Genomic DNA, 13,178 nt, shown 5'->3' on the forward strand with positions numbered 1-13,178 from the left:
CAAGGTCAAAAAACACTTTCATTGTCTGATAACATGCATTTATTTTTATCTTACTTGCTTAACGACTCCCAAACGATTCGTTAAACGATTCATTTTTCAATGGTCTCATTTTCATTTCAGAATATCTGTAATGCCTTATAAAGCAGCGTTTGTGAGCGCAGTTCTGTTATGTGTACAGCGTTACCGGGGAATCAACTATTTTTACCACTCAAAAATAGTACCTAGTGGCAAAGAAGGAATTAGCATTTTCATTCAGACAATGTGAAAAGACCAAGTGGGCTGGCAATATGCTAATATTTCAAGTTGATGTATACAACATGAACCTTTTATTTTTAAACGACTCGTTTCAATAATTTAGAGTCAACTCCTTTTGAGAGACAATTTTATACGCGGTGCACTTTCAGATATGAAATTTTGCAGAATGTTTTCAATCACAATATGGGTACTTTAAGGAAAGAAGAGGGCATCCCTGTTAGACAACAAAGTCACGGCAGCTCTTCAAACTAACTTGCTGCTATCAATCCTGGAGGAGTAGGGACTGATTCTAGACATGTATACTCATCCATGGCATTTTATTTAAAGTCTAATTGGTTTCCTTTACTAAGGCAGTCATAAGTCTTAAGTTTTACTGACCAGCTACACTAATCTATTTGACTCTTTTTCTAACTACTACACATTTAAGACTTCTGTTTTTACACTACTGTTCAACAGTTTGGCATTGATGTCTCTTATCCTCATCAAGGCTATGGTTATTGGTTTTAAATGCGGTAAAAAAATAATATAATTGAAATATTATTACATTTTAATTGTTTCCATAAACAACAGAACAGAACAGCAACGAATACTGAATATGTTTGTAACATTATACATGTCTTTACTGACACTATGGATAAATTTACTTGGAGTAAAAGTATTGATTTCTTAAGTATTAACCAAAAGAACAAATAAACAGTAAAATAATACATAATTAATAAAAAAGTTACAATGATTAATTTAATAAAAAAATATGATTGTATATATAATACATATAATACATATATATATATATATATATATATATATATATATATATATATATATATATATATATATATATATATATATATATATATATATATATATATATATATATATAAAATTTGGTTTAAAATTTAGACTTTTTTTTAGTGTGATTAATATTTGAAAATATATATCCACCCACACACATCTGTCAACAGCCTCACTCATTCACACTCACTCACACACACACAGTTGCTCTATAGCTGACTGTTTAAATCCTTGAATTTGCTTTGTCCCAGCAAACTGAGAGTAGTCTGAGCTCAAGGCCTTGCAGTGAATAAACACTGATGTTATTAGGACCAATTTGTTTTTGTGGCCATGTGAAAGAGAGGACTCTGGCGGCAAAAAGAGCAAAGGAGAGTGGGAAAAGGCTCAAAGACAGAAAACAGTTGTTCAGCAGTGAGAAATGTACACATTCTGCAGATAGCAGTTTCTCTTGCTGAAAAGGTGAACTGAAACCCTCCCATGTGAAGAGGTTCAGGCCTGCTTTTGAAGATATCTCCTGGGTTCAACACAAATTAAGTTATTTTTGTGGGATCTGTGGCATTACCACAGGGAATAATCAGTCCAAAAAAAGCAAAAATTGTGGTAACTGTAACGGAAGTGGAAAAAACACACTGGTTTAGTCATATAAGGCAACTTTAATTCGACATTTGCAAGGTTACCAGAGAGGAAGTGATTAGATAAAGCAACTTCCACCAAAAGGAACTGCATCAGCAATGATAATATTTAGATAATATTACAGCTTAAATAATAAATAGGTTTAACATTATAAATGTTCTTACTAATACTATGGATCCATTTAATGCATTCTTGCTGATTTATTGCATTTTTTCCTTTTGGGATGGACCACTTGTTTGTGAAACAAATGGAAGACAGATGGGTGTATGAATATATATGAGTATATACAGACTGAAGTACAGTTAAAAAGTTGCAGCAATATAAATCTAAACATCACCACAAGGAAAAATAGAATTAAATAAATAATGCATAAATTCATCCACATGAGAAAAAAAAAACGAATAAATAAACCGGTTTAACTGAATATTTAAAATGTAATAGTTTCCAAAAAAAAAAAAAAGAATACCAAAGTCATTCCTATTTTTTTTTTTAAATATATATAAAGATGGCAAACACCTAGATCAGTTTAAAGCTGATATTTTAGAGCTAAATAAGAAAAACATTAATTTACTTGGCATTAATAAAAAGCCAAGATATATATTCATATCCATTATTTTTTTAAGACCTGCAAAGCTGAATTTTTTAATTCTGGTAATCAGTGCCAAGTAATAATTCTGAAATATTTCCAGGTTTTCCATGATCATGTCAATTGCAAGCATGTTACAAAAAAAAAAAAAGAGAAAATAAAATAAAATAATATGGTAATTTAAATGATCCCTCAAATTCAGTTGATAAAGCTTCACTTTTGAAGCGAGAACATTCCTTTAAAGAAGAGGTCAAACGGCTTCTCTGCTATGGGACTGGGCAAACCACCACACAGGAAAAAACGCATATGAGAGCAAGCTGGACCATCCCAAATCCTGCAGTCCAGATCCATTTGAGGTCCACACACACTCACAGCCCCTCAAATATAACATGAACAAGCTTGCCTCTCCATCTCCGCTTCCATTCCCACCCACATGCATATTCCACAGAGACGAAGTCTGATTTATTTGAGCCTGGATGAAAGACGCAGGCTCTTCTTGAATAATCAGAGCTTCAAAAGAACAGCATGCATTGTGGTTAATTTCTAAGTAATTCGAAATTAAGCCATTTTTCATACAGCATGTATGCTTCTATTCTCCAAAACAAAGGATAAGCAAACTTTTGCAAAAGACATTTGCCAGCATGAAACTTTTTGTTGGGTTGCATCTCAAACTGTGAGAGCATTAATTGCTTTATGTTAACCGGCGTCTGTTAATTAGTAAGAGGGAAGAAGAGATAAGAGCTGTTAATTATGTCTGATTAGGATCAGAGGCAGCAAACACCACGTATTGACCCAGCTCAAATGACTGAGATCATCTTACCTGCAGTCGAAACCAGTCCAGCCTCATCCCTCTGAAATCAAACACTTCCCCATCTTCAACTGCAACACACACCCAAATGAAGTTAGTTATTTTGTGATACCGTCCAAAACAAAAAGTGACATTAGAGATGTTATATCACAATTTTTTTTGTTTGATTATGCAAGATTCGCCAAATAAAATAAAGAATTTTATAAGCAGCGTGTTTCTTTGTTTGGTTGTGTTGTGAGTATTTGCAGCGCTGTGTTGTCAACTTGACTTGAGTTTTCTTAATTTTTTTATTTTTTCTATTTGCAGCGCATTGAGCTAACCACTTTTTTTAATATATGCAAAAATAATGATACTATAGATTATAAAACAAATCAATAAGTCTCTACACAAGGGACAATAACTCTGATTTCATGTTTTTAAGCACATTATGAAAGTTTAAATAAGAGAAGTTCACTACCTTGTTTAACACTGAGAGAGGTCATCGTGTTCACGAAGGACGACATAATAATGGACTCATCCTCTGGGCAGACAGACAGGTTCTACAAGGGAGGAAGACATGGTGATTTTAGCATTCACGTGTGTATTTTAAAATTAAAACACCAAGATGAGCAAGTCTAGCTCCTGATTGGGGTCTCAAAGCTGAATCACTATACTAGTTCTCCATCTAGTGGTGAAGTTTGTGTATTTCGCCTTGTGTATTTTCTTCTGGACGCCCTTCATGAGATCCTGTGAATGACTCATAATGTGACTAACGTTCATGTCTGAACCACCCAACTGCACATGACCGATCCTCATCTCATGAGATATCTACAAATAACAACTGCTGTCATAAGGACATGTGACTGATCTGTGTCCTTTCTTTTAGTGCAGTAAGAAGGAAATGGTCTCACCTGTACTAGTTCATTGAGCACCACGGCATCGAAGCCGGACAGGTACTGCACATAGTACCTCTGCATCACCGGGCCGTACTTCCGCACATGTGCCCTCAACTCCTCCATGTAAAAGATCAGCTCTGCGATGTGCCTGAGAAAACAAGCAAGAATGAAGGGGAAAAAAAACAGCCTTGGTTTAATATGCATTTTCCCCCCTATTCATTTTCTCCATAAAGACTTGAAAAGCATGCAAAACTAAAAAAACCAACAACAACTAGGATTCGTTCTAGGCTGTAAACCAAATCAACTTGCTCCAAGGTGAATCACAAGACTTGAAAAATTTAAAAAAAGATGTTAATGAATGAATTTCTCCTCCCATGATACTGCTATGACCAAAGATGATGTCAGAGTGTAATATTACAAATGATATAAAAATTAAATAAATAATTTGCTGAATGATTTAATCAAATGAAGTGTAAGAACTGGATTTACTTGTCAATGAAGTCATCTGTGCTTTTCTTTTGGATGTTGTCGGCGTGTCTGAGCAGCCAAATGATCTCATCACGGGCGAAGGAGAGAGCCATGAACACAAACAGAGCCTTGGGACCCAGTAAGCCCGGCTGGTCCGCCAGCACTGTAGCCAACTCTTTCAGGGCAGATCTCAAGAACTTGCGGCGTTCTCTGTGCATGGAGCCCCTGGAGGAAATCATAAAAAATATAGATACAGCTGTTTTGCTATCTTCAGAAATGCCAAGTTACTACTTGCACCTTAATTAGAAATTACTTTATTTTTTTTATCCAAAATACAACTTACGCATGTGACAAAGCAGATTCTTTGCATTCACGGATGTCATTGACACGTTTGTTGTAACTGTAGAAGAACACATCAACATCATTATATAATTTAATATAATATGAAATGCATGAACCATAATTTGATAATAAAAAAGGTTACGTTTATGTTACACTCAATATTATAGAATTATAGAAAATGTGAGAATGTGTTTGCCAGTAGAAATGGCTGACCCGCGAATGTTAACAAAGAGATCCTCGGCAGATTTGTGAATGTGGAACACCTCGTCCCTGAACAGACAGAGACAGGAACTGCTCTGGAGAGCTAACTTCCACAGACTGAGAGCTGCAGGGTCACTGTTCAGAGCCGCGTGACACAAGATGAACCCAACTAGGACAGAGAACAGAGAGAGATTCATCTTAAATACCACATACACTAATGTTACATACAAAGACACTTCCTGTTAATCAGTGATAAGTGTAAAAACTAGGCTCATACAGAGTTTATCACATTCTGCAGCTTCCTCATAATAAGCACAGAAAGCATGGGGACAAAACAGATTCCGATTATGTAAATGCAATACAACTAAACAAACAAAAAATTCTTCAAATCAATATTTAATCAATAACTGCTTTCCTTAAATCTGAGGTATAAGAACCATGTTACAACATTCCCAAGAAACCTAACTTTGGTAAAACCATGCATTTCCAGAAAGGAAGTGATCCCAGAGGCAGAGAAAATCACTGCATTTTGATAAAAAATTTACTTTTTCTTTTTAAGATGCACAGAGGAATCATACACAGCATAAATAGGGACATTTTATAAGACAGTAAAGTTTTTCAAGTTCATAGTGTCTTTAAAAACACACTTACAGACAATCCATTTCTCCATAGCGTCCAAGGAAAGATATTCACAGGGCATCTGAAACAAAGCCACGCAGAATACATCCGATCAGATAAACAACGTTCAAAAATCCAATACGAGTCACTGGCTTCATTTCATTTTACAAATTTTAGACAACTTTCATTCGAGCTTTCCATCCTCAGCTAGGACAACTAGGACTGCACGATGTGTCGTTTAAGCATCGATATCGCGATGTACGAATCCACGATAGTCACATCGCAGGATGTGCGATGTAGGCTGTCGTAGTTGATCCGTTATTCAATAACTGAACGGGGCAGCATCTCCCCGGCCCTTGACGAATGTGATTTGCGGATTAATTGCACAGCTTAACCATCATAGAGTGAAAGTTTATCATTTTCATGTGTTTTTAAGTCCTGTCAGTTTAACTGGGCAGATAGAGAAAGAGCGCGCGAGAGAGAGAGAGCGTGAGAGAGCGCAAGAGAGAGACAGAGGGAGGGAGAGAGAGAGAGAGAGAGAGAGAGAGAGAGAGAGAGAGAAAGAGAGAGAGAGAGAGAGAGAGAGAGAGCGAGCCCTGGCCGCACGCTCACCGTCTTCAAACAACACGAGCACTGTCTTGCTCTCTCTCCCTCGCGCATATTAATCAATTGACACGATGGTGTCGATGTTTAAATCATTTAAAATGAGAATGTAAGTGTGCTCACCCCATTTTTGTTTGTAAGAATTTTTTTTATTAGATTTCATATCGCAATATATATAGCAGAAAAATAAAATTCCACAATGTCATTTTTTCCCAATATCGTGCAGCCCTACTGAAAACTATCAATTACAACACTGGCTTGTGCACCTTTTTTTCAGTATTGTTAAAATGCTGTTTAGGATTCTTTTAAACAGCCTGAAGATACTTAGTTTTGACCAGAATCAAAGGCAAAACCCTGACATTAGTATACACTATGTGCTTATTTGCTAATTGGTTTGTGAGCTTAGCAACATGCTTGCATCTGACTACTGGAATCTACAGAGTGTATTCATTTCAGTTTGTATGCTTCATGTGAGGAACTCATTAATAATGTGTGCATGAGAGGATGTTAGTGGAGTTGCTATCCATGAAGAGATAATCAAATCAATCTCCTGCCATGATGGTTAGTATGTTAGAATAAGATATGACTGTTTAAGAAAACAATTAAGGACTACAGTGAATCCTGACCGTGTCGGACTGAGCTGGGTTAAGCATGGTACTGGGAGCACTGATCAAACTGAGCAGCTGAGCATTCCTCCACTGATCTGCAGACAGATTCCGGCGTGGGTACACCATCTGCAGCGAGACCAGTGCATCTTGCAGAGACTGTCAAAAACAGAAAGAGAAGTGGGCAGAAAATGGCAGAGGGCCGAGGTTAAAACATGTCCTCCGTTTGAGATGGGAAACAGAGTAAGAGGATTTTCTCTCATTTTAGCAGATTTTACTTTTCCGTGAGGGACAAACTCCTCCATCATCTTTTTCAGTGGGTTCTCGTAATCCACAATCATCTGTCCAAGCCTGGGATATTCTCGATCACTGAACAAGAAACATCACACAGTACATTTGACGTCAGACCTCAGCAGTTTCTGGATCTACGCAAGATGCTACTCTTCTATGTATTACCTTGAACCGTGTGTCATTTCGTGGGCATAGTTGTAGAGGCCGATGATCGCTTTGCGCTCCTCAATTCGAGAAAGCAGCATCATCAGGGTAGTGTACGTCACCACCAAATCCAGGTAGTTCTTTGTGAGGTCAAAATTTACAGTCTGCAATAGGGAAAAAAAGACATTTTGATATTCATCTGCTGTGTCACTGAACAAAAAAAATCATAAGATATTTAATGCTGATGATTGCCATTAATTCAACTCACAATGTCAAAGAAGACTTGACAAACATCGATAGTGTTCAGAAGTTCACAAACGTGGTCCTGGAGGAACAGGAAAGCACAAACATATCGGGTTTAATAGACTCTCAATGTGTCTTTTATCAAAAATAACAAAAGCACACACAAATTTCACTTAATAAACAGTATATTCAATATTAAATAGTACTATATAGTTGCCTAAAATTACAGGTTAAATATAAATATTAGATGAAAAACTTAAATTTGAAACTAACTGTAATGCTGGTTTTAGTTTTCCTTTAATGACTAAAAATAAAAATAAAGTTAAAGATACACAATGACAAAAGCACATAAGTTTGCTAAAATTAAAACTGAATCTATAAAAAAATAAAAGACAATTCACAATATGAAGCCTATTAATAGCAAATAAATAATACTAATATACCAAGGTCACATATACAAATACAAATTATGCAAGTATAAAAATGAGAACTACATTCATGGTGTCTTATAAAACAAAGACAGAATTAATTTGCATAAACACTTCATAAACCATCAAACTTCATAAACTGCAACTGAGGTCAACAGAGTGGGGCTGCACTCATACCTTAAATTCCATAACGTCCACAAAGGTGAAGTAATATAGAGCTAAATTCTTTAGTATTTCGGACTTTTCTTTTTGTAGTTGTGCAAGCTGTTGCTGTAACATAAAAAAGTGCAAATTAAACACCGTCACTTTAAACAAAGGCACATATTTGTAATATCTGACCAGGGAACTTATCAGCAGGGCTCACATTAGATCATTGGAAGTGAAAAATCCACAGATCTGAGAAAAGCTGCTGGATTCTGTCTCTGAGCAAGGTTCAACCATAAAGGATGTGAAAGAGTTTCAGATAATTTGACGGGAACTGTTACTTGCGCTTTTAGGACAGTTCTGCATTGTCACCCATGTTCACTGATGTACATCTATTTTAAGACTGGCAGACATAAAAATGTGGCTTTTTGTGATTCACTGAACACTGCTCCTGTGAATTCAAGTGATCCTATAATGACGAGAATCTGTGAAACTAAGATAATGACTGGTAATAGTGTTGTAACAAGAAACAATTATTGTGGAATGCCATTGTTTTCCAGCACACTTGTGTTTATAAATATGAAGTTACACAGAATGTAATGAAAAAATACATAATGTATAAACGCATGAATATAAAACATATAAAATGACTTATTTCTGTGGCAGACCCAATGAAATGCTGACAGGGCAAGTACAACCCTCCTATACATCCTTATTGTTGAGCCCGTTCAAAGACAGTGTTTCTCAGATTTTATTTTTGAAAATGAAACTAGTGAATGAACCCTGCATCAAGTCCTGACATGCACAGCCCTTCACCCTTTGGTTGTCTTTATGGTATTTGTAACTCTAGAGCAAAAATGCATTACCGCTGCACCTGAGAAGGTAGGTATTCAAAATAACATGAGTACTCTGACCTCATTTTAGACATGCACATCTATATTCTATGTCCTGCTAATATCATAGTCTTGTAGTGATGTTTGGATAATGTCATATATTAGTTCAAAGAGCTACAACTTAATTCAAACATCTTAAAAATGAAAAAAAAAAAAAAAAACTGCATGATTTTCAACGACTTTTGTCATTTCAGCAGTCTCCTCCAGAGTGAAGAGCAGCGCAAATATGCTCTAGAATCAAGTTAGTGACAGAATCCTTAACATCTATCTGGATTTCCAGAAAACCAGGTTAAAGCTAATAGAGTTAATGACGCACCTCAGGTATACAAAGCCCAATATCAAAGAAACTAGACAGAAGACACAAAGTCCATCAAACCACACCATCCCCACCCTGCATACTTTTACTGGAAATATATTCACATCCTATCCTAATGAAGGAAAGAATCCCACTAGATTTTAAGGTTAAATATAAAATGAGTCTGGCATTTAAATACTGTAAGCCTATATGAGGTAGAGATGATAAAAACAGCAGAGAGGGAGATGAAATGGTTATAAACTGAAAGACCTGGAACCACTTAAGGCTAACTCTTAAAAAAAACAAATATACTCTGGTCACATTTCACTCCTGAATCAAAAAGTTTAATATTTACAAGAATTATATTTTGCTTAAAAAAAATGGAACCTATTTTTAGGACTATGAAGTTGATATTTTCAGTAAAAGTAGTTCCATATTTGAGCAAATGATCATTAGAATGGAAATGAGAATTTAGCTTTTTAGTTTTCGTTTAAATTTGAAGTAAATCCTTCTGTGAGATGATGATGTATACACAGAATACGGCACGCAACATATTCCATAATATTCTAAGCAGTGATAAATGCTATTTCGATTAGCATAGCATTATTATATACTTTACTTTGATAAAAATTACAATTAAGATGAACCATTTATTGTAGTCGTGTGTATATCAGTCACATTAAATCAATGAAAGTAGTTTCATCTTCTGTTTATTCAGAAACCGCTAGGGATTTCCTGGATTTTTTTGCGGGGTTTATTTAGAGTTTCTGCGCGAGATTGCCCTCTGGCCGTTGGATGGAGATTTACAACTGATCACATAACCGCGGTTCACTGAAAGATAAGCATGACAATGGCAGCTTCTGTCGAATCGCGATTTATCACCTTTGCGATTAAATTCCAATGAATCGTGCCGCCCTAATTTTGAATCAAATGAAATATTTCTTTCTAAAGCTACTATTTAAAAATGTCTACTTGATACTTTCCCCATGTAACACAATAATAGCTTTAAATTATCTTTAGTGGGTATTTTCAAATTTATTTTGAGATGAATTAGATTAATTAATTGCCACATCATGTAATTAATTATATTAAATGTTAGATTTTTTTTCTCTCTCTCTCTCGCTGGATTCTGGGGTAAAATATGACACATCAAAGTTAAACTTGGCATAGTTTGAAGATTAAAAAGTTTCCTTATCTCCATCTCTGCTCTTTTCAGAGTAAAGTGTGTCGGGGCAAACCTGTGTGATGCTGTGCACAATAGGCTAAAACTAATTTCAAACTTGTTTTGAAAAGAGTGGATAAATATATTGAAGAAAGCATGTAACCATGCAGTAAGAGACTCAAAGGAAGCTCAGAGCACATCCCAACCAGTAGTAAAACATTACATTACAGCAACTCCAAATAAACACAATTGACAGGCATTATATTTTAAGAGTTATTTAAAGGGCCCATCTGAGATTCCTTTCGTCCATTTAGGTTACTGAAATACCGACATATATATGTGAGTACAACTGAAATGTTAAACTACATGTAAATAAGAGCAGGAACTAAATAAAGCAAATGGGACTCCACACAGAGTCCAAACTTACCAAAAGAACAATCCAGAAAATAGCCATGTTAAGCATGCAAAAAATGCAAAAACAAACAAACAAAAAAAGACAAAAAAGGAAATATAAAACAACACTAAAAGGCAACTCAAACACAGTTAAACATGAAACAGCTCCACATCATTGCGAGAAGCAGTTAAACATCTTTAACACAAAGTAGAAGGCAAAGCAGCATCTGTAATATACAACACTTCAAACTGACATGGTGGTTGGTTATTACGAAGGGACCAAAATGAATGAAATAAAATGAACAGCACACAATAGAGACATGGAATGAATATAAAAATCATATTTTACAGCAAATCGAAAAAATTATATTTGGTTATTTTGTTCCATTATCCATTAAATAAATTAAGGCAGATCCTGGATTTCATGACGGTGATGATTTTCATCTATTTTCCCAAAATCACCTTTTCTTTGTGGCTTATGAATAATGTCATCTTTACCCGTTTCCCTCTAATGGACTTTCCAAAGCTTGGGCTTGGATAGAATCTCCATTTACTTCACAGACGAATGATTAATCTGATCTGCCTTTACATACTGCTTTGAAGTAGTATCAGATTATAAAAACGAATTTCTTAGCAATCAATTCACACACGTTTTTCTGTAAATAAAATTTCACTCATGAACAAATGGATAAAATAAGGAGTGTCCATCAAGTGATTGTGCATCAAGACACACCAATTGGGTGCTTCCACTTTAGGAAACCTTTTAAGGACAATGGGAGTGGTCGAATTTGAAAGAAAATCCTGCTGAAAATGTGCAGAATTGGGTCAGAATAGGTACTGACTCTTGCACCAGGATCTTGTTGGTGGAAAAGGGGTATCCGAGACAAATAACCAGGAGGAAAGTGTACTTTACCCCAATAGTAGTACAAGTAATTCGAGTTGTCCACATAGATCAGAGATTGTAGAAGCAGGAATGCCAAACCAAAACAAGTAGAGGTGTGAATCTATGACACGCCTAGATTCCTAAAGCAATATGGGCTGAACTGATGTCATTTCCTTACTGATAAACACCAGTAAAGAAGTGCTGACTGCATCTTTTCTCTGGGTTATATGCATTGATCCAGACAAAATTGATTCCACATTAAGAATAAATCCTATTTGTGGTGTTGTGGTCAAGTTAAGTGTGGCCAAAGGTTCCTGGAAAGCCCCTCTCATGAGGACATCATCTCATGTTCTGACCTAATAAAGCTGACACTACATCAGACATTTTGAAAACAAGGGGCTGCATGACTTAACATTGTGTTTTTACAATGACCTCAAACTAAACCTCAATATTCCACAACCATAAGCAGTGATGATTGAATCACTCTCTGGTGGTTGAGGAATGAGCACTATGGTAACCCATGAACAGCATGGTAAACATGCTTCAGGGATGTTCAGGTTTGTGGCAATGGCAACAAAGTGTTACAGAAAGCACTGGGCTTGGTGGGGTATGATGGTAATCAGATGGGAGACTAAAACTGCTGAAACAGAAAACAGATTATTGAGCACTTGTTTCACTACTACAACAAATGTCACCCAACACAACATCCACTTAATATCAGCACACGAGATACACAAAGCTGTAAATATTGGCTAAAGATCTACAGTCATCATTTAGAGCTAAGGTTCTCAACCAGTGGGCCTCATCAAACTTTATATATTATAAATAAATAAATAATATAATTACAATTAATAATATTTCTACATTTTTCATTATTACATATTAAAACAATATAGCTCTCATCTACAATAGAATTCTAAAAATAAACAAAATCAAGATCCAATTTCCCTCAATTACTGTTGTTTTATCGAAGAAGATACTAATTTTAAATAGAGAGCAGTTGAGCAGATAATGCCATTAAGGAGCACCTTTCAACATTTTTACTTCATCAGCAACAGTGAGACTAGTGCTAAATATTTAATATGATCCGGGTCATGGCACCAGATTTACACAGGGTCATATTCTTTTACACTGACTGCTGAAAAACTGGGATGATTCTTGGTAAACATGTTTTTTTCCCATCACTTATATGGACTAATTAAAGGTGCTGTAAGAGGTTTTATAAAAACAAATCCACTTGCAGCACCTTTAATACATTAAACACAGACTGCTATTATAATCTAATACATGGGTAAACAATTATACCGGCATCAACATCATAACATTCACTGAAGCATGCTTGATACATAAAATTAAACTTACATTGTTGTTGCGCGTCTCGATGGCCGGGAATTTTCTGACGATGAATTTCACAGCTGACTCCAGGTTTTTGTCAATCAGATAAGAAGGCTTTGCCTTGGGATCTCCACAGGCCTACAACGAACAGGGAAAACATCACTGCTAAACTTGAACAGGA

At 35.7% G+C, this 13,178-nt stretch overlaps 1 protein-coding gene across 4 annotated transcripts in view; it reads right to left on the minus strand.

The window, feature by feature from the left end:
- The window catches only part of LOC113108313 (NCK-associated protein 1), a 48,066-nt gene that overhangs the window by 25,502 nt on the left and 9,386 nt on the right, over positions 1-13,178 (minus strand). For 2 of the 4 annotated variants that reach the window (XM_026271273.1, XM_026271270.1), the window contains 13 exons: positions 13,025-13,135; positions 8,070-8,156; positions 7,490-7,546; positions 7,243-7,385; positions 7,065-7,155; positions 6,808-6,945; positions 5,612-5,660; positions 4,973-5,129; positions 4,761-4,817; positions 4,439-4,642; positions 3,965-4,097; positions 3,532-3,613; positions 3,087-3,145 (listed from right to left, as the gene is read on the minus strand). In XM_026271273.1, coding sequence (XP_026127058.1) covers positions 3,087-3,145; positions 3,532-3,613; positions 3,965-4,097; positions 4,439-4,642; positions 4,761-4,817; positions 4,973-5,129; positions 5,612-5,660; positions 6,808-6,945; positions 7,065-7,155; positions 7,243-7,385; positions 7,490-7,546; positions 8,070-8,156; positions 13,025-13,135 — 1,368 coding nt within the window. Of the gene's footprint in view, positions 1-3,086; positions 3,146-3,531; positions 3,614-3,964; positions 4,098-4,438; positions 4,643-4,760; positions 4,818-4,972; positions 5,130-5,611; positions 5,661-6,807; positions 6,946-7,064; positions 7,156-7,242; positions 7,386-7,489; positions 7,547-8,069; positions 8,163-13,024; positions 13,136-13,178 lie in introns of all 4 variants that reach the window. The other 2 variants (XM_026271269.1, XM_026271272.1) reach the window with 1 other exon arrangement.

This window comes from Carassius auratus, chromosome 9, assembly GCF_003368295.1.
Source record: "Carassius auratus strain Wakin chromosome 9, ASM336829v1, whole genome shotgun sequence".
NCBI lineage: Eukaryota > Metazoa > Chordata > Actinopteri > Cypriniformes > Cyprinidae > Carassius > Carassius auratus.